General features: G+C 37.7%; 1 protein-coding gene across 1 annotated transcript in view; it reads left to right on the forward strand.

Annotated features, from left to right (window-relative positions):
- Positions 1-20,616, forward strand: part of LOC121415211 (RNA polymerase II elongation factor ELL-like) — a 52,248-nt gene extending 31,632 nt beyond the window's left edge. The window contains exons 7-11 of the mRNA XM_041608378.1: positions 11,259-11,368; positions 12,594-12,771; positions 13,547-14,106; positions 14,672-14,888; positions 15,265-20,616. Coding sequence (XP_041464312.1) covers positions 11,259-11,368; positions 12,594-12,771; positions 13,547-14,106; positions 14,672-14,888; positions 15,265-15,381 — 1,182 coding nt within the window. The 3' untranslated portion in view covers positions 15,382-20,616. The remainder of the gene's footprint in view (positions 1-11,258; positions 11,369-12,593; positions 12,772-13,546; positions 14,107-14,671; positions 14,889-15,264) is intronic.
- Positions 20,617-20,883: the final 267 nt, after the last annotated feature.

Genomic DNA, 20,883 nt, shown 5'->3' on the forward strand with positions numbered 1-20,883 from the left:
GGCATATACTACAGAGTGAGTCAGAAAAAAGTGTCCCGTTAGTTTGAAGTTGTTTTGTCTGAAGTATGAACATTTAATCATTCATTGATTATATCGTCTTGAAAGCGTTCATCTCCCAGTACATTTTCATGTGCATCTTTGCATGCATGACTGACAATCTCTGTTGTCTCAGACAAGACACCTTCAATCTGATGGGACATTTTTCTGACTCACTCTGTATATACATTGAGTGAGTGCAGGGTTTTACGTACATGTACCTAGATCTAGACTAGGGTCTGCCTTTGCAGAAGAAGTCTAGCCTGCTGTGCAAACCCTTCACTCGAGTTTAGGGTCTGAATGTGCAGCCTACTCATGCATTGTGTACTGAAGGCCCTCTCGCAAGTTTTGTTTGTGCTAGTCTTTGCGTGAAGACACAATCAGGGTATGTGCCTGCAGACAAGAAGTCTAAGTCTATTAAAGACATAGCCATGTAAAAGTTTCCAGTACAAAGAAGGTCTATCCAAGATTGTACTATTTGGAAACTTGGAAAAAAGCCTGTTGAAGTTGTCAGGTAAAAGTGTTTCTAAACAGCTTCAACCAACTGCCAATATACTGGAGAAGTACAATGCAGGTCTACAATTATGTTGTATCTAGATCTAGGGCTTCTACTGTCTTTGAGTTTATGCACTATCCTTTGCTAAGGCACAATAATTAGAATAATTCCACTCAGTTCTCTTTTTTTCCCTTGACAGCCGTTAATATGTTGTTTAATAACTGTAATGACATTCCAGTAGCGGGGGGGGGGGGGGGGGTCTGAACATGTCTATGATTTAATAAATACCTTCCCTATAGATACGCAAGTTCAGCTACTGGGATTATGAGTATGATTCATTTTATTCTTGAAACACGTAAATCCTGTTTGTTTTTTGTCCTTCATCCTGATTGCGATTCAATTCATTATAAATATGAAAAATAATGAAAAAAAATTACACAATTAAAATTAATGTAACTGAGGGGGTGGGTTTTTCTTTTTCACCCATTGCTTTGTAAATTGCTCTGCTTTTACACGATTGCAAATATAAGCTGGGATGGAAGGGGAAGTCCCTCGGCTAAATCTATTCAAATCAAAGCAGAAAAAAATGAGAAGAATACAGAATGATGAATTTGTGAAGTTGTCATGAATCAAATGTTACTTCTTGAAATCAATTTGTTGTAGTTTACTAATGGAACAAAATTATAATACATGTACAGTACTTGCTTGAATATTTTAGTAATTATTTCTTTATCATTGATTTACTTGCTTGAATATTTTAGTTATTATTTCTTTATCATTGATTTACTTGCTTGAATATTTTAGTAATTATTTCTTTATCATTGATTTACTTGCTTGAATATTTTAGTAATTATTTCTTTATCATTGATTTACTTGCTTGAATATTTTAGTAATTTTTTTCTTTATCATTGGTTTATTTTTTTTTCTCTTGATAATCATACTTGAAGATAACTGAAACTAAAAGTGAAAGTATAAAAACAAACCTTGTTTTCGCTCCATCTTCATTTTTTCCAATGATTTTCCTAATAGAGGTTTGATAGTTATATGTATTCTACTTTTTTTCCCGGTTGGAGGGGGGGGGGGATATTTTTCTTGTATTTAATGAAATTACATGTGTACATGTATGTGTGTGTGATGCGAGATGCCACAGGGAATATTTGCATTGAGTGGTTGTATAATGTGAGATATACATGTAAGAAAAACTTCTATATTAAGGTTTGTAAAATTCAGAATTTAAAATCACATTTTAATAGATGTGGTTATCACAGTTCTTTCTATTTGTACAGTATATGTATGTACATGTACAATGTACATTATAAGCCTGCAGGCTACATGTCATGTACATGTAGTTTTTTGGCATGAATGCAAATAACCCTTGTCCTTTTGTGATTGTCTAGAAACTCCAACATGTAATCCATTCTCGTAAGCAGTTGACAATGTATGTCTGCAATTGATCAATCATCAAAATTCCATTTCCAGAGAGAAAGAGGCAAAGTTTCTGCGCATTGTGCTTTATTTCTCTGTGGCAGTCCCAGCTGCTAGGCTTATTGATAAAGATCCAAAAAGGCTTTGAAGGGCAAAAAGAATGGCATTGAGGACACATTTTGGCATCGGATTTTGCAATTGATAGGGATGTACAATAAATCCCAGAATGAGTCACTCTCTTGTTAGTTTGTTGATTTTTCCATTTATCTCAGCTGTACATCTAGAGCTTGCTATTAATGTATCGGGTGATGACATGTATGTAGCGCGAAAGGGTGACCAATGTGTACATGTTCCCAAAACTTTCAATATTTCTGGGAAAAAGATGCATTACGTGTACTACAGGTACATTAGTAGAAGTAGTATATAAGTAGTAGTACATGTAGTAGTAGAAGTATTATTATTATTATTAGTAGTAGTAGTAGTAGTAGTAGTAGTAGTAGTAGTAGTAGTAGTAGTAGTAGTAGTAAGTAGTAGTAGTAGTAGTAGTAGTAGTAAGTATTAGTAGTAGTAATAGTAGTAGTAGTAGTAATAGTAGTAATAGTAGTAGTAGTGGTTGTTGTGGTAGTAGTGGTAGTGGTAGTAGTGATAATAGTAGCAGTAGTAGCAGTAGAAGTATAAGCAGCAGTAGCAGACTTTATACACCTATCAATTGTAAGACGCACCCCTTGACCCCCGGGATGGTGCGTCACTTGTCAGATGTGAGTCGGATTTTCATGTACCATGACGCACCTGTGTGTCTCGACTGTGACGGACCTTTTCTTACGATGACTGTGCCTGGACGAAAAAATATGACGCACCAGTGCTGGATTTTGACTGACCATCGACTGTCTCTATGACGCACTCCGTCAAGTAAATCTCCGCGGGCGCGGCACGAACGTGCCGCTGTACTGTACGTACATCTCTCGCGAAGGAACCTTGCAAAGTACTATGGAATAATACCCATTCAGGGGGCGAATGCACGAGAGGGTCTTTGAAAGGACTGTCTTTGGTATCGCATTTTAATCATGAACTACCGTATTTGCCGGCGTCTATAGTATAGGCAGCACTATTTTTTGATGAGAAAAAGAAGCAAAGTCGGGGTGCGGCCTATACGTGACGATAGTCAAAAGCCGTGTCCCGCGAACGCTGAATACCGTGATGTTGCCAGTACTAGGTCCGAGCTGAATAAAATCCCCAAATGGCACTCGAAAAATCCCCAAATTGGAACCTAAATCCCCAAATTATTTAAATCACAATAATTTATGAAAAAGTGAGGATATTTATCATGGTTGTTGCCCCAAATTAGTTGATGTGTTCATACAACACACAGCAGATTTTTTTTCTTTTTTTTAGGTTTCGATTCAAAGTAGATTGGCAACCCCACCATTTACCGCATATTTTCAACCAATGAAGTTCAATGTAAAATGAATTCATCGGTTGAATTGCGGATGATCTACATATTTTAGCATAAGAGTGATATATCTCATGTATTTTAGCATCATATTACTGAAAAATAACGAATCGGTGCTTTTCATCAAAACCTTCAAAAATACCCTAAATTGCATGAAAAATCCCCAAATTTCTTTTAATCCCAAATAATTTTTTTTCATCCCCAAAGGCTTCTCAAAATCCCCAAATATTGAAAATTTGGGGATGGAGATTGATGGCAACACTGAATACGTGGTCAAAACAGCACGTATGCGTACGTTTGGGACTACAGTGACGCTTCCATTGTCCATTGTAATGGTAGTTAAAACAGCGCGTTTATAGGATGAAATAGTAAAAAGCATGACTTAACTAAGAAAACATTTCAGTACCGGTACGTGATAACTTACTTTTCAAATTAAATTCTATTTAGGTCTAAATTTGTTTCCATATAACGTAGCAGAGCTCAGAGACCGTGCAACTCAAGCGATCTGACTCTGTCTGGGGGTCTGGGGCCGGCATTCCCCGGCAATAGCATGTGTAATAGTACGTTTGCAATATGTATTGGTAGACTTATGACAACAACCCATCTAATTGAAATGAATGTCATTACTATTTATGAAATTATGTGGAACATTGATTTAACATGTTATCATTTTTATCTTCCTTGCAGGAGCCAGGAAGATTAGCAGCACCTCGTTCTACATTTTTAAATTTATTTTTACATCGTCATCGATCGTAATGGAAAATAAAATGAAAATATTTACCTTTTGATCTTTTCTTTTGTTTTGCATCTCCAAGTCTCATCGGCCAATAAATAATAATAAAAACCTACCTTGCGATGTGTGCTGTGGTCTGCTGCGGGAAATGGCGGTAGTGGTGATGATTGGCTGGTTGGTTGTGAATACAAATATTTTGGATGAATTATGTGATGATAATGCAAATGGTGACAATGATATTGTGTCAACGAATTGCCATAAAATGATAATTAAAGTTACAACATTGAGATGAGTGATTTAGATTTTTACTGGTTAGGCATTATGGATTATTATGATGGCGACGAAGATGATGATGATAGAGCACGTTTATGTTGACAATAGTAAATGATGATAGTATACACGATTTTTTTGCGACGATAAAGATGACACGGTGATACACGAAGTTTGCATGCAATTTAATATTCTATTGCAGGTGGAAAAATAGCGTAAGTATAAAAAAGAATCATGCCGCCTTCAATATTTTCCCGCTGAAAGAGACCGAGGGAACATGACAAGGTATGTCAATTACAATTGCTTTGTGCGTGAATTAATAACGGTCTTTTTCAAGGCCACGTAAACTTCCAAGAAAGAATCAGTGTTCATCTCCGGGGGGGGGGGGGCACTTCCATTCATGAGTTGATACCATGCGCGACCATGGGGTTTCGAAAGCACCCTAAACACCGTAATTTCCATATTTTGAAAATGCACCCCTTCTCTGTTAGCTCCATGGTGAAACCCTACCCTTAACAAGTATTGGAAACAAACGATACTCTTGGCAAATATTCCCTGAAATGAACCCTTAAACAATTAAGTACAGGAATGTTTTATTGTTACGGGTTCTTTGGTCGTCGGCTTTACCTAATGTACGACCCCACCTCCTACACCTCGCGCAAATCAGACTCTATCTAAACACGAAGTGTTGGGGCAAAAAGGATATCCTTTACAAAGCATTTTAATTTTGTTTTATCATCCCCGCAAATTCGACCCTAAACACGTATTTTTCCTAGCGAAATAGATACCCTTTTTCCTTATTTTTGTGTTTTTGACACCCTTATCACGTTACGTACGTAACGTGCCCTATCGTGAAAAAGACATCCTTTTTACGTTTTTTTTTGGTCGCGCATGGTATCCACTCGTCAATGTAAGTGGCCCCCCGGGGTTCATCTTTTTTATTCATAGGCGGGGGGCAGGTCCCCAAAAAAATTGAGATGGGGGACGATCCCCCTAAATTTTTAGTTCATAACTTTTTTTTTGCTTGTCAATTTTGTTTCCTGCATCCCCCTCCCTAAATTCTGGTGGACCCCTAAAATGTCTCTTGTCCTCCCCCCCCTAAAATTTAGGTTGATGACCTTTTTTTTTGCTTGTGAAATTATTTTACTTACATTTGTCCATCACTAAGGTAGACCCCTCTAATTCTTTGGGCTTCCGCCGCCAATGTCTTTATTTCACTTGGTCTTTACCTCTCTCTCACTCGTTATTTATTCAATTCAATTCAATTCTGGTTTTATTGTGAAAATGGTACATGACAAAAGTCCGAAGACTCATATTATCATATTTACAAAGTAAAGATGTACATGTATATTATTAAAAGATTACATCACAATTCTAGTGCTTGACAAATAATCAACAAATAAAGCCAGAGAAAATAATTTGGACAATCTCAAAAAAAGATTATTGATTGAAATTATAACATTGTAAAACTATCATCGTCAAAATCACATCAGCAAAGTTGCAAGTATTAAAAGCATATATAAATTAAGTTACACTTTTAAAATATATTTAAAACAAGAAAAATATGTACATGATATAAAAAATTGTAAATAGCAAGACAAATTAAATAATATATAAGTCCTATAAAAATATAAACCAAATCAATGTTGTGAATAATTGCAATTTCCAATTAGTTTGAGCCTTGTATGACAGTCATAAAACAAAAGCGAAATAAATACGATGTTACAATAAATTGGTATGAACTTCTGGAATTAACCATGTGATATGCTGTAGATAGTACACCACCAGTCACAATCCCTTGACCACCCGTTTACCATGTTTACCTGCCTAAACCAGAGAACAGCAAATTCAGTGCAATGAATCCAATGTTCTCCGGCCGAAACAGGCAAATAGGTAGTCAAAGAAATGTGACTGGTACAGTATATGCTTTATAGTAAAAAATAAATAAATGAACCAAAAAATCATTGAAGTTGGGCAGAATTACATATCGAATAGTCGTATTACATGTAAGTGGAACTCAAGTAAGTAAAAAAAAGAACATTGGAATAAAAAGGTGACAAACATAAAATAAAATCAATAAGATTAAAGATAAACAAAGTGGAGTACAAAAAGTGTTACAGTTGCTAAAAAAATAAAGCTGCATATAAAATTACATTATATTACAGAGTTCAACAATTGCACAAAGTGGGGGATTGGCGACTGTTGGTATCTTTTTGTTCTAGTCTGAGGAATCTCAAGATGATGTGCATTTCTTATGGAAAGACCAGTTCTAACCCTACGGGTTTCAGGCAAGAAGTGGTGATGTCGTTTCGATTTTAGCAACGAGCGTGCAAATCCTTCAAGAAGCTCACTCCGTCTGTCTTTAAGAGATGACACATTCATACTTTGTAGAAGTTCAATGTATGTCAAGACATTTGGCCAGGCAATGATACGCAGAGCCCTCTTCTGAACCCACTCAATGCTAGCGGATTGTTGGCAGGTAATGCTAAATGCCCAAACGGGCACGGCAAACTCAATCAATGGCATGTCAGTACATCTTGTAGATTATTTATCTCATGTGACATCACCGACTTCAATAAAAAAAAAAACATTGAAACACTGCCCGTGCTTGCGTATTTATTTAAAGGACAAGTCCACCCCCCCAAAAAAAACTTTGATTTGAATAAAAAGAGAAAAATTCAACAAGCATAACACTGAAAATTTCATCAAAATCGGATGTAAAATAAGAAAGTTAATATGACATTTCAAAGTTTCGCTTCATTTCACAAAAAAGATATATGAACAGCCAGCTACATCGAAATGAGAGAGTCCATGATGTTATTCACTCACTATTTCTTTTGTTTTTTTATTGTTTGAAATATGAAATATTTTTATTTTCTCCTCATTGTCATGTGAAATGAAGTTTCATTCCTCCCCGAACACGTGGAATTCCATTATTTTAACATTTTGTGTTTCAGGCAAGGAAGTCCTAATCGTCAAATTCGTAAAAATTGAAATATTGTATAATTCAAACAATACAAAACAAAAGAAATAATGAGTGAGTGACATCATCAACTCTCTCATTTGGATGTAACTGGCTCATTCATATATTATAACTGTTTTGTTAAAAATAAGCGAAACTTTGAAATGTCATAACTTTCTTATTTTACATCCAATTTTGATGAAATCTTCAGCATTGTGCTTGTCTGATTTTTCTCAATTGATTCAAATCAACATTTTCTGAGGTGGACTTGACCTTCAACTTTATTTGTATGAAAAGAAGACGTTAATTGAAAGAAATAAAATATATTCGCCGAGCTTGTTTACTGTCGCAGCGCTTGTTTATCTCCGCCACTCTTGTTTACCTCCGCAGCGCTTGTTTACCTCCGCAGCTCTTGTTTTCATCCGCAGCGCTTGATTACCTCGATCGGCCGTTTCTTCACGTCGATGGTGGATTATTTTCCTTGCGTCGCCTTCCGAAAAAGATGAAACAGTAAGAAGAATTACAGCATGCGTGTTTATTATTTCCCATTCCGTGGCGATTGTTGAACAATTTTCCAACCAAGATTTTTTCCGACTTCGCCGGGTATTCTGTCATGCATTTTTTTTTCAAAGATGATTCGCAAAATGGGGGTGGGGCCTTTACGCCGGCAAATACGGTATTATTAAGCAACGGTTTTTGTTCACCAACAAATGAATAAAATATGTTGGCAGGCATTAAAAAAAAAACCAATGTCCTACGGCGCATCATAAATCCGCAACACGAAAGACGTCCTTTGCAAAGAACCCCCCCCCCCCAAGATAATCAGTTTTTGATCTGAGAGGAACGACGTACGAGACGCGCGCTGCAAGAAAAACTTGTTTTTCATCCTAAGCCATCGTGCGGGCTTGCGGGCTGGATATATAAAAATGGATCTAAAGAAAAGTGAAATAACTTCTTATGCAAGGTGACAGAAAATTCAAGACAAGATTTTAATCCAAGGATGAGCATCCCGATGAGCATGCAGGGTTTAAATACAAACGCCCGACGACGTGAGTAAAGTGCGTGGACAGATCTAGAGCCGTTCGTACCATGCTGAGGCTTTATGACGCACCCCGGTAAAATGACTGACTATGACGCACCTATTCTCCATGCTCTGACTGACCAATTGCCTCCATGACGGTACCCTGAGTCACTAATTTGTTGGTAAATGACCCACCCATGACGCACCATTCCCGGGGGTCAAGGGGTGCGTCTTACAATTGATAGGTGTATTAGAGTAACAGTGAGTATGAGAAGGATGAGTAGTTTTTATGGAAGAGGAATCCATTTTGTTTTCCATATAGGCCTACATTAAAAAAAATGTATATCCAGCAATACCAGCATGTACTCAGACTGTTAGTGTACATGTATGTAAGGTCTGCAGTTTGTACTGTAGAGGTAGCAGTGACATGTACTGTACATACTGTATCAACACTATCCTAAACTAGCTAAACAGAGAACAAAAGGAAATATAACAGAAGGGATTAGGGGATTAAAGTGTGATTGTGCAAAGGATTAAGGCAGGGATGTGCAATTCAAAAGGCTTATTATATTTAGGTGTACATGTACATGTGTTGCGGCGTAAGGCTTGATGTAATGGTTTATTGTGTAATCATTATGTAATATGATAACTTGCAATACATATCTAGTGCATTGTCCATAAAATGGATTTGCTGTTATGAGCAGATGAGATCTAGTCTTGTAGATGGGGAAAACTGCTGAATATCTATTAAGTTGATTTCTACAATGTAGATATCTACACTGTCGGAATAATGCATAATTGACCTTAACTTTATTGAGAAACAGTGGTCAAGGTAAAAAAAATGACAGTTCAATTTTGACCATAACTACAAACTGTTTAAATTATCGAACTTGGATCGTGGAAGAGTCCGTCTTATCTTGTAAAATTATCTTATGCCGCTCCCTCACTTTTACCTTGCCACTTTATACTACTTTGCACTTTATTTTATGTGAAATAAATGAATTTGATAATGATATTAATATGCAACATTTATATAATGTTCTAAGGGCTGCATACTATTAACCTGTCTTTAGCACGGCTACCCTGATCGGACACTCGAGCATTGGAGGAATTCTTCCTACCAGGTACCCATTTATTACAAAAGTGGCAAATGAAGAATAAGCACCTTGCCAAAGCCAGGACGTGGGTGGTGTGGTGAGATTTGAACCCCAGACCTTGTGGATCAAAGTCAGGAGACCTATCCACTGAGCCACAAGACCTCTGCTTTTGAATAATATTTGAATGACGACAGCATTGTAACTGGTTTTGGGAACACAGTACTTTAGCATTGGCAGTGGCTGCATGAATCACTTAGTGTTGTCACTTGTCAGTGATCATATTGCTAATGGACTTCTGGTTGACACACTATTACATGTCACATGCTTATACTTGACCTAATTATTTGTTCTATTTAAGACAGCATTGACCTCTTCAAGAAATATATGTCTGTTGGTCAGAACGTTTTTAATTCCTCTTTAGACAATTTTGTTATGCAGGACGTTGACCTATGATTACTTTTTTTACCATCACATTTTTAAATGGCAAGTCACCAGCTATTGATTAATGAATTTAACCCCCCCACCAAAAAAAAAAAATTGAATGAATGAAGTGATGAATGTATGGATAGGTGGATGGATGGATGAATGAATGGGCGAATGAATAAGTAAATCCATAAATGGAGAAAAATACATGAACGTATAAAAATGCATGAAAATAATGAAATAATAAAGATAGATGATATTGATAAATGGGTAAATGAGCAAATGAATACAAAAAATAAATAAATGAATGATTGAATTAAATAAATAAACAAATAAATTAATAAATGGATAAATAAATAAATGAATACCAATGAATAAATAAATGAATGAATAAACAAACAAATAAATAAATAAATGAATGTATATCCCTGTTTTAGTGAGCAAATCCGCCAACTGAGATGAAGATATTGGTTGATGAATTGATACATGAATTATATTTTGTAATCAAATGAATTGATAAACAAGTGTACGATTTATTCAGTTTGATAAATTGATAGTAAAGTATTATTGTAAATGGATATCGAATAGAGAAATTCAAGCTGAATGAAAAATTTGAATTATTGAAAATATATTAATTTAGTAGTTTAATGAAATTACATGCAATTCACAATCAGATATTTGTTTGGTCTATATATGGCACCTTGGCAGAAAAGCCGCATAACTTGTTATGTATTGAATAGGAGGTAATATAACTACAACTACATTGACATTTGAACAAAAAAAATCACCAGGCTTGCAAAATTACCTCTCCCAAAAGTCAATACTCTCTTTAAACCTCTGACATTTATGATGTGGTAAACCACCTTTTGAAATAAATAGTACAGTAGAATTAACTGCGATGACATTATAAAGATGTTGTTGCCGTATCTTGCTTTCTGTATTGCGTAAAATGCAGATTTTAAGTACATAAACATTGGAAATGGAAATATTTTAAGCAAAACGGAAAAAAAATTGGGAAAAAATGAGGGAAAAAAGTTGAAACAGTAAATGTCCTCTTGGTCAACACCAATATTGTTTGCTTTCTGCTTAGTCTCATCTTATAGCTCGTAGTTTGTTTATGGCTAGTTTATTTGTTAACAATTTGGTCTAATTTCTATTTAGTACATTTGATGTTTTAGCTAATTTCTAGTTGGGCTACACCCATTTCGATGTGAATAGATGAACTGTTTGTCCTGTCTGTGGATCAAAGTCTGTCTGTCCCTCTTTCTTCCTTATTTCTTCACGGTTTATTTATCTGCCGGTAATCTTAAAATTTTCTCTCTCTCTCTCTATGCTTGCTTTACAGGTAGCAACTCTTGCCAGGGATAATTCCTACGTACTTAACAAAAACTTGTACAATGAAGTCAACTTAGATTGGCCGGCATACTCAGAGGCAGACAAGCAACTCCTTCAAAGGTGAGGGGAACTGTCATATCATCTTCAAGAAGTATAATTGTCATTCACAATTAGTTCCTATAAATAACTTAGATAGTAGGAAAAAATGAATTCTGATATATTTTTAGTAGTTCTGACACTGGACTTTGAAAAAAAAAATTAATTTATTATTTATTTTGAAGAGGAGGAGGAGGGGGGGGGGGGGTAAATTACACCTGTGTAAATGTAGTTATTATAATTTTATTGAATGGTATGAACTCCAGTGGCTATCAATATAGAATTTTTTTCTTAATCAGATCTGTCATTTGTATAGTTTAAAGCTCAGTTTGTTGAGCTCCTGACACTCGCTTGAGCAGGAGGTTGTGGGTTCAATGGTTGGCCGAGTCATACCAAAGACTTTTATTGAGAAAATTGGTTTATCTGCCTTCCAGCCAGGTGTTCAGCATTTTAGAATGAAAGAAGGGTTAGGCAGGGTCTGCTGGCAGAACAGTTCTTTGGAGCTGAGGTGGATATAGCCTGGGTCTGTAAGGTTATTGTTATTATTATTAGAGATTTGGCTTATCAACAAGAATGTATACCAGCACCCATGCATACTACCCTGCTTTATGAAAGTTCCTTGTTTGTTTACTGTATGTTCTTCTGTTTTGGGGTAAGACACAATCTGATTCTGATTCAAAGTAATCCTCCTTGATAGTCAGGTTATGTATCAGTCGCCTCTTGAAATTGGGCTAGTTCACAAGGTTTTTCTTTATAGATTACTTTTACAGGGAGAAGGGGGTGGGGTGGATAGGGGTTAAGAAGAGGAAAGGGGGTGGGGAGTAAGGAGGGTGGGGAGAGACGGGGGAGATGAAAATGGGAGGGCGAAGTAGAATTGGAGGGTTATAAAACCTTTTTTTTTCTCAAAATAATAGTTTTTATTTATAGCAAGGCCCTTTAAGGGCTAAATGGATGTCTCAAAGATACCAGCATTATATGCTACAAATAAAATACAGATTGCATGATTTTTTTCCTGTTCAATTGAGGTTGTGGTTGAAAAATAGCTACATAAAAGACACCTTAGCATTTATCATAAGTATGTTCACACGTACATGTAGTGTGTAACAATCTATTTATCTCAGCTGTAATCGGGAATAAATTGTTTATCTAGAATAAAATTGATTGAACACATACCCCAAAAAATTCTTGAAGAAAATTAATATTATGAAGTCCTTAATTGTCTATGGGTTTACTTTTTGAATTTGAGCAGGAAGAAAGCGGAGTGCGGGGTAAAGGACTCTCCATCGCCCCAATCGCAGCCCTCCCCTCACCATACATCAACCAACTCCGGTCTTACAACTGCTACGGGTAGCCCAAGTACTCATGCCACCTCCAAGTCTACCCCAAGCCATCGGAAGAAACCGGACTCTGGCACCAAGTCCTCTACTGTAAGTCGTGCTCATGTGTGATCGTCTCGCTCACACAAGGAAATTGAATACGGTTTGAATTGTTAACAGGCTGGGGAAGCAACCAATTTGGGGATCTCTTATTCCTCAAATTGAGTGAACAGCTGTACAAAACAAGCAAATTTGTAAATAAAGTTTTGAATTCAAACAAAGGGTTCACACTTCAAGCATATGGAAATTGTTAGATGAGATAGAGAAAATTAGCAGAATTCAGCAGCAATAACTAAAATCTTATTGTGATTTTCCTTCATGAGTTTATGATCTGTTTTTAAAAATGATTTTGTTTAAATCTTTGGTTAAACCTCGGTCCGGTCTGATTCGGTGAAAATGATTCGAAGAAACTGTATTAGCTTGGATTAGCAGGGATATTTGGCAAGAACGCATGGCTAATTTAGTTGATAAAGACCCATTTGTGGGGGCGTCGCGGTCAAGTTGTTATAACTCTCATCTTACAAATCTGAGGGATGGGACGATTCCCAGCCATGGCATGTTTTCCTTCAAGAAATTTATCCACATTGTGCTGCACTCAACCCAGGTGAAGTGACTGGGTACCCGGTAGGAAGAAATTCTTTGAAAGCTTCAGCGCCTAATTGCCTATATGGCAGCACAGCTAAAGCCGGGGTATTAATAGCAGTGTTTTGTATGGTCAGGCAAAAAGCGCTCTATGAATATCCAGCTATTTTTATAATAATTATCATTAAAGTCTCATGGTTCATGAATTGAAATTTAGGGATTGATGACTCCTTACTGTTTACAGAAACGGCCACTCTTGCCAGAAGTCAAAGACTACAAGACAAAGAAGCCTCGTATTGCCCATGGTTCTGCATCAATGGGAGCAGGGCCTAAATCTGTAGACCAGCAGCCCCAACTGAGCCCTAGCAGCGCCCTAAGCATCACCAAGAAGGTCCCTAGCCCGATAGGCCTCTTCAAGAAAGTGCCTAGCCCTTCCTCGACCACCAACGCCCCTCCTTCCACCACGACCACCATCAGCAACTCACCTTCCAGCAACCATGCGCAACAAAGTGCCTTGTCGTCACCGTCGGTCAGCACCACCCGCAATTCCCCGGATTGCTGCGACTCGACGGGCAATGGCACCAACTCCAGCATCGCCGCCGCACCTGCAGTGGTGACCGGAGGAATCACCAAGTCTTCAAGCAGCAGCAGTAGCCGGGATCATAGTCGTGCTTCGGGGCGGAGTGAGAAGAGTTCGAAGACATCGTCGGTCTCCAAGTCCGTCAAAGAGGAGAAGAGGCCGGTTGGCAAGGAGTCCCCCTCTGGAGATGTTTCTTCCACTTCCGTTGTTCCAGAATACCAGATGTAAGAAATGATAATGCTCATTATTTCATTTTGGGGTACTTGTTTAACACCAGCTGTGAAATCTTGATAAGGCAATATGTTTTTCCCATCAACAAAAGGGAGAAACAGTTGTTTAGTTTTGAAACTGTTATGACTCATTTTTGTGGATCCTTGTCTTTGGGATGGAGGAAATCTTGGTTTCATAGCCTGATGTACAGTCAAAAAAGATAAAACTTCAAACACCCATTCTTTTATAGTATCATGGGGCATGTCAACTTGATCATATTTTCTTTTCATTAAAGTTTTAAAGTTACAATATTGCAGTGTTATAGTCATATTGTGTATGCCTAAGAAATACTTTCTCTTATTGTTCATATTTTTCTTATATTTCAAGATTCATCATTCTTGATTGACAGGTAGAATAATTTATAATAATGCTCCCAAGATGTTATCATTAGGAGCATTCCAATTCACCCATAATGCTATTATAAGTGATGGTAATGTATGTGTAGATAGTGATGAAGACAATGTTTCGGAATTCAGCTGATGAAAAAAAAAATTGTGCTATGCTTATTCTGTCTTGCAGGGAGTACACGACAATCACAACGGTTGAGCAGCGCAACAGGTATAAGGAGGACTTCAACAGACTTTATCCCGAGTACCGAGAGTTCCACAAGTCGATTGAACGCATCAAGCAGCAGTTCAAGGACCTGAGAGATGAGCTGAATGAGACCAAGAAAGGCAGCAAGGAATACGATTCTCTCCAAGACAAAGTGATAGAGGAATACAACAAGATCATTCAGGTAAGTCTCCAGAACCGCAAGGTCCAGGGTTCTGGATGGCCTTTGGGAATTACTTCCACTCAGGACTATAAATCATCTGAAATTTACAAACAAGACACATATGTCCTCACAGGCGGGGGTGTTTCACAAAGACATAAGCGCAACTTACAGTCATACTTAATGCTATTAATATCCACATAATATTTATCATATAACCTTGTGCTAACGTGTATTCTCTGAACATGATTGAGCAAGGACCAATGCATTGTGAAACTCCTCCCTGGAATAAAAAATCACGATTCCATCACAGGTATTTTGATAGCAGCTTCATTTGCGTGCATATATTTCTGTCTAACACTCCCCCCCCCCCTCTCTCTTGATTCCATCACATTTGCAGGACGAGGGCTACGGGAAAAAGGAAAAACGTTGGCGGGAGCTCCATGATCTTCTAGGTCACATCAAAACGCTGATCATGGCTTACGACACCAGCTTCATGCAGACGGACAACTCCTAGGGATGCTCCTGTGGAATGAACGACCTTCAGAACATTGCTTTTCCAGAATGATGCCTTTCATTTGTGGTAATAGGAAGGAATAATCAACTGCAGTAGACTTGTTCAAATTTTAAACAGTAAAAGTGAATGTATGAACAAATCCTACCCAACCTGCTCTGCATGAGAACAAATCGGTCCTTCAATCTCTTAATTGGTTTTGACAAGTAACAAGATTTCATTTGTGAGTGCAATTTGATTTGATCATTGATCTGCAACAATCCTGTCAAGAGTTTTGTATGTTCCAGGATGTCTAGTGTAACCTGTTCCGAGCCAGTCTGGCATGATCCTGTATTCCATGACTTGATGCCATTCTGGGCCCTGTTTCACAAAACTTGTCATCAAGAATTCGGTAACGAGCCACTGTTAACCTAGCTTCTGAAATGATGGCATTTGATTGGCTGAGAGCCAGTTTGTGATACTTGTTACCAATTACATGTGTAGTGAAACACAGGCCCAGAGTTGATTCATTAAAAGACTAAAATTCATTTGAAGACATTCAAAGAAATAAAATCAATTTTGTTTTGACATTTCATCGGTCTAGAATGATTGGTCTTAGATTTGATTTTGCCTATTAATGAATCACATCCTGGTTTTCCTACTAAAAGGAAGTAGACCTTGATAGCATTTAATGATAATCTTTTTTTTTTTTTTGCAGAGCAGGTCTGGAATATGAAGGCAAAAATGGGAGATCATATTAGTTCATTCTCACAATTTGTTACTGTCACTTTTCAATTCATTCAATTGGTCTTTTTATTTTTTTTTTCAACCATTGATGTTGGTCTTGGCTGATTAAGTATCTAGGGGTGGTTTCACAAAGAATAAAATCTGGATTAAACTTAAATTGTATCTTATACTATTGTGTGGTAGATCATACGGTAATGTAATGGTCAGATACGCAGAGGGCCCTTTTATCTGTTAAATCATCAATAAGATTACACATTGAATGATTAGTGTATAATGCCTACTAAGCTTGTTGTATGCAAGCTAATGGGAAGCCGAAAGTCTAACAACCTTCATAACCGTTGCACATGTACCTTCCAAAATGTACCGTTGCACGGCTAAGGATGCGACGTTACAATATAATTCAATTCAAATAAATGCAGGTGCAGTTCACATTTGGCCTACTGGCTAAATGCGCTCTGTTGCTGCAGATGCATGCTTGATGCTTACATTAATGCTGTCCCTCATTTTCATAGATTATTGTAGGAAAAAAATTCTTAATTTCGCTAACTTCCAAGGCCTTTTACTAACACATATAGCGAATATTCCTGTTCATGCAATGGTGCGACATTTCGCATTCTGTGTTACGAAGACATACTCTTTTCAACTCGGCTACGCCTCAACGAAAAGAGCATCTTTCTTTTGTGTCGTGCAAAGTCTTGTACCATCAGACCTGTGCCTCTTCCCTATTTGAACACCGTGTACATTTTAGAGTGCTCGGAATCACTTTAAGCCACAATTCATTCTTTGTGAAACCACCCCCTGACTGTAAAGCAATAGTTGCAGTGACAAAGAATTCTCTTGAAGCTATGGTACATTGAATTAAAGTTGTCATGGTTACCATGTCAGTGCCATTTGAGCCAAGGAAATCAATTTCCCGAATCCCATTTTTGCCTGCAAAATTATGAAATACAAACAAAGTGATACGATTTACTGCTATATAAGCCTTATTTATGTGTATAGAGAAAGAGAGTAAATTATGAAGAAAAAAATACCGAGTGTTTATTGATATATATAACAGATAACGGTCATCATTGTGTACTGTATATTGAATTGGCTGCCCCTTTGTATCTCAGAATCTTTCAAGCTGTTTATTTTTTAACCAATATGTGTAGAAAAAAGGCATGGCATTTGATCGTGTTTATGCTCTGAGCGAATTCAATGCATTGATGGAATATAGGTTAACGTAATTTCCTTGGGCTTCTGAGGGTATTTGTGGCAAAATGGAATTGTTTAACCCCAATGTCAAAGCGGAGTGGCAAGGGATATTGTTCCCAACAATCAAAAGATTGAAAACTCTTTTGTAATCCAATGCTGTATTTGTGTAGTCAGTAGAAAGTTAAGACAGGCCTAGAGCTAGAGAGACATTAACATATATATATCATTTTGTAAAACGGGGTTGTCACGCCCTTCTGGCATTTAGGAATACATTTCAATTACAATCAACCTGATACATGTAGTATGATGAGTACAGTGCATTTTGATTAGGTTTGCCACAGCTATTCTCAAGCTCGTCTAAAAGGATTGAATTCTTTCAGCAGTAACATTCCATATTGCCAGGGGATGGATTCATTTCTTTGAATAGTGTCATGTTTATTTGACCCTGTTTGGGAAGTTTGGAATATGTGAATCCCTCAGGGTCTCTTTTATTTAATGAGAAATTGAGCTCGTGCCATTGTTTGTTTGGGAGACTCAATCCAGCAGTATTATTTCATTGAACAGCTTGGAGGATTCTGAAAAGAGAGAAAAATAAAACCCTTGCCTGTCAGATACTTAAAGCCCTCCATGAATAGTGACCCTCTTGCACCCCTCGGGGAGTGAGTGGAAGAATCCTAATATGTACACATGCATTGATATTCCACAAGGCATATTGGGAATGTTCCACTCCAGGTCAGGGGGTTGACTGAACAAATTATTTAGGAGGGATGATGTAGTGATATACATGTACCGCTGTACAAGTCTTATAGAGGTATATCATGAACTTCCATTCAATCATTTGTTAGGAATTTAAGTAATCCCGAACAAAATTTGAATTCGGAATGATTTCAATGAAGTTATCTAAACTGCTTTTGTTTTTGAATTAAAGAAAAACCATTTAATTGTCTTGATAATAATGATTTTAATGACCTCTCATCTTACCCCACCGGTGACCCCTTCATAAGTCCATTCATAGACAGCATGCTGTTGACATTCCTTACATTCCAGAGCACCGTGTCCATTACCCTTAGGAGTGTACATTGCCAGACTACACAAATGTTCTTGTATAGTAGTCTTAGTCAATCAGCCCCAGTACTGTACCTGACATGCCTTCTTATGGGAGAAGACAGTTTAATAGTCTATCAGCATGAAAGTTGAGGAAGGAAAAGAGATGCCCATATTGGATCTGTCTAAAGAACTAGTTGCGTGATTTGGCGACCGACTGATCACGGTGTCCTTATTTGTTTTAGCGTAAGCCAAGTGCCAGACTGTTGGAACACTGTGACAACCGCTTGGCACATGTAACTCGATTCATGATGGTAGTATATGGTAGAGCAGACATTTCTGGGTATCACTTACTTGAAAGGTCTGGTGATGGAGACTACATTTACTGACATCGTTCTCCATGTGGTCATAGAGTATGCTGAATCGGAGGCAAGCGTTGCCTTTCTCTCTCTCTCTCTCTTTTCCTGTCCTCTCTGCCCTTCCCCTATCCTCCCAATCAGCGGTTCACATCGTTGTTGATGTACGGTTATAGACCTCGATAAGAAGCCCTTGTTATGGTAATAGCTCTGCATTCCAGCAAGGGGGTATCCCCTTCCTATTAAAAGTGGAACAGCTGATTGGAGCTGAGAGGTTGATATCGGAATGAAGGCCTTGGGCCGGCCCAGCCAGCTGATTGATCCTGCTCAGTTTAGTCTTGTGCTGCCACGTGACATGTCACGCTGTTTTTTCCTTCACCTTCAAGCACTTTCTCCCTCTCCTTGTCTCTTCATTCTCTCTGTCTACATGTACCTGTTCTTCTTTCAGCTCTAGCTGTGTGTAGCCATACATTCCAATGAGTGGATAGTGCATATTAAATTAGTCATCATTACAACCCCCCCTTCCCAGCAAAACTACCAAAACATATGTTCAGAATAATGTACGTGTTGCTTGATATTCAGGTGTCTTTCCCTTGTTTGGTTCCTGATATGTCACCTAGGAGTATACATGTACTTTGGAAGATGCATCATCCTTGTGAACAAACACCTGCCCCCTTTCAGTATAATTCATACCCCTGAATTCTTTCTCCAATAGATGTCTTTACGCCTATGCCCCTCCCCTTTAGTATTGCTCCTCCCCCTTCAAGGTCGTCTTCTAGTTTCGGGAATTTTCCCTTTACCTGTTTGAAGGCTAATTGGGTCAGTGGAAGGTTTAATTGGGTTAATTACAACACGTGCTTGAACACGTTTGTGCATCATTTGAATTGGCCATGGTGATGGGCAGTGAAATAGGATGTTCTTATGCAGCCGTCCATGCCCTCTTGATATACTGAAATACACAAACCTTGTAGAGATGATACTGTGACATGGCAGACTGTTGCTTCTAAAAATATCTTCTTTCATCCCCCTCCCTACCCCCCCGCCCCTGCGCATATTGTCTTGGTTGCTTCTTGTAGATGTGAATGGATCATCCAAGTATGGTCTTGCTCCTCTAAACGATGTCATCCTGATATTTTCCAAGCTTTTCTTCGTTTCCACGAAGTAAGCATTGGCAGCAATCCTCTTGTCATTAATTTGGTCATGGATGCTCGTAGACCATGATCCAAGAGACACATTACTCGTGTCAAGATGTGTATAATCGTGCTCATTGTGAGTGCTTCTTACCACATTTCGTCTGGGTACAGTAGCACAAATGTGAATCGCATGGCAAGCTTAATGAAAGGATTCCTTTCTTTCAGATCTATGTGAAATAACCCTACCCCCCCCTCTTTAGTAATAAATTGTTTCTTAAAAATGATATCACATGTACAAGTTTGAGTATCTGACAGGCAATGGTTTTTTGTTTTTTTAAGTATTCTTATTTTGTGCTGAATATAATGTGAACCATAATGGACAATGTTTTCATGACCATGGACTACGGACAATGTGTATATTGGCCCTGAGGGCCACTTTTCGAATAATTCTTTTCTTTTTCTTTCTGAAATTGATTGAACATCTGTCGATGTTCTCTAATTATTGGCTAATCTTCTTGTCATCATCATCTTTCCTCCTTGGTGAGAGTGCCTATGATATAATCACTGCATGCCTAACTTTTATGCTAAATGTATCAATTTTATTTTATTTTTTGTATATTTAAAATCCTTTCCCCACCCGTACTCGCGATAAGAAGTGCCGAAAAATTGAGAAAAATGTATCCATGCTGCCTGAACCGTATGCCTCTTTGTAAACCCTGCCCCCATTTCACATTTTGATATTGCCTGTACCTTTTGATATGTTCTAATTGTTAAAACACCATTATGAATTTGAAAAATATCAAGCCGTCATAATCTGTATAGGTTTATTGAGCCCTCATGCATTTGCAAAGGGACAGTTCCGTTGCTTCTCTGTGTGCACAAAGCAATGAGCCTTCTCCGGCCATTAATGCTACATTACTGGCCAGAATTCCATACGTAGATGGGCACATCAGAAACCTAGAGCATAATTTTCCATTCTAAGTGAATATCCTCACATAGCAGGATAATGTTTTATAATTAAGAGAGTAAATCAACGAAATGTATTAATGTTT

Source organism: Lytechinus variegatus, chromosome 5, assembly GCF_018143015.1.
Source record: "Lytechinus variegatus isolate NC3 chromosome 5, Lvar_3.0, whole genome shotgun sequence".
NCBI classification, from domain to species: Eukaryota; Metazoa; Echinodermata; class Echinoidea; order Temnopleuroida; family Toxopneustidae; genus Lytechinus; species Lytechinus variegatus.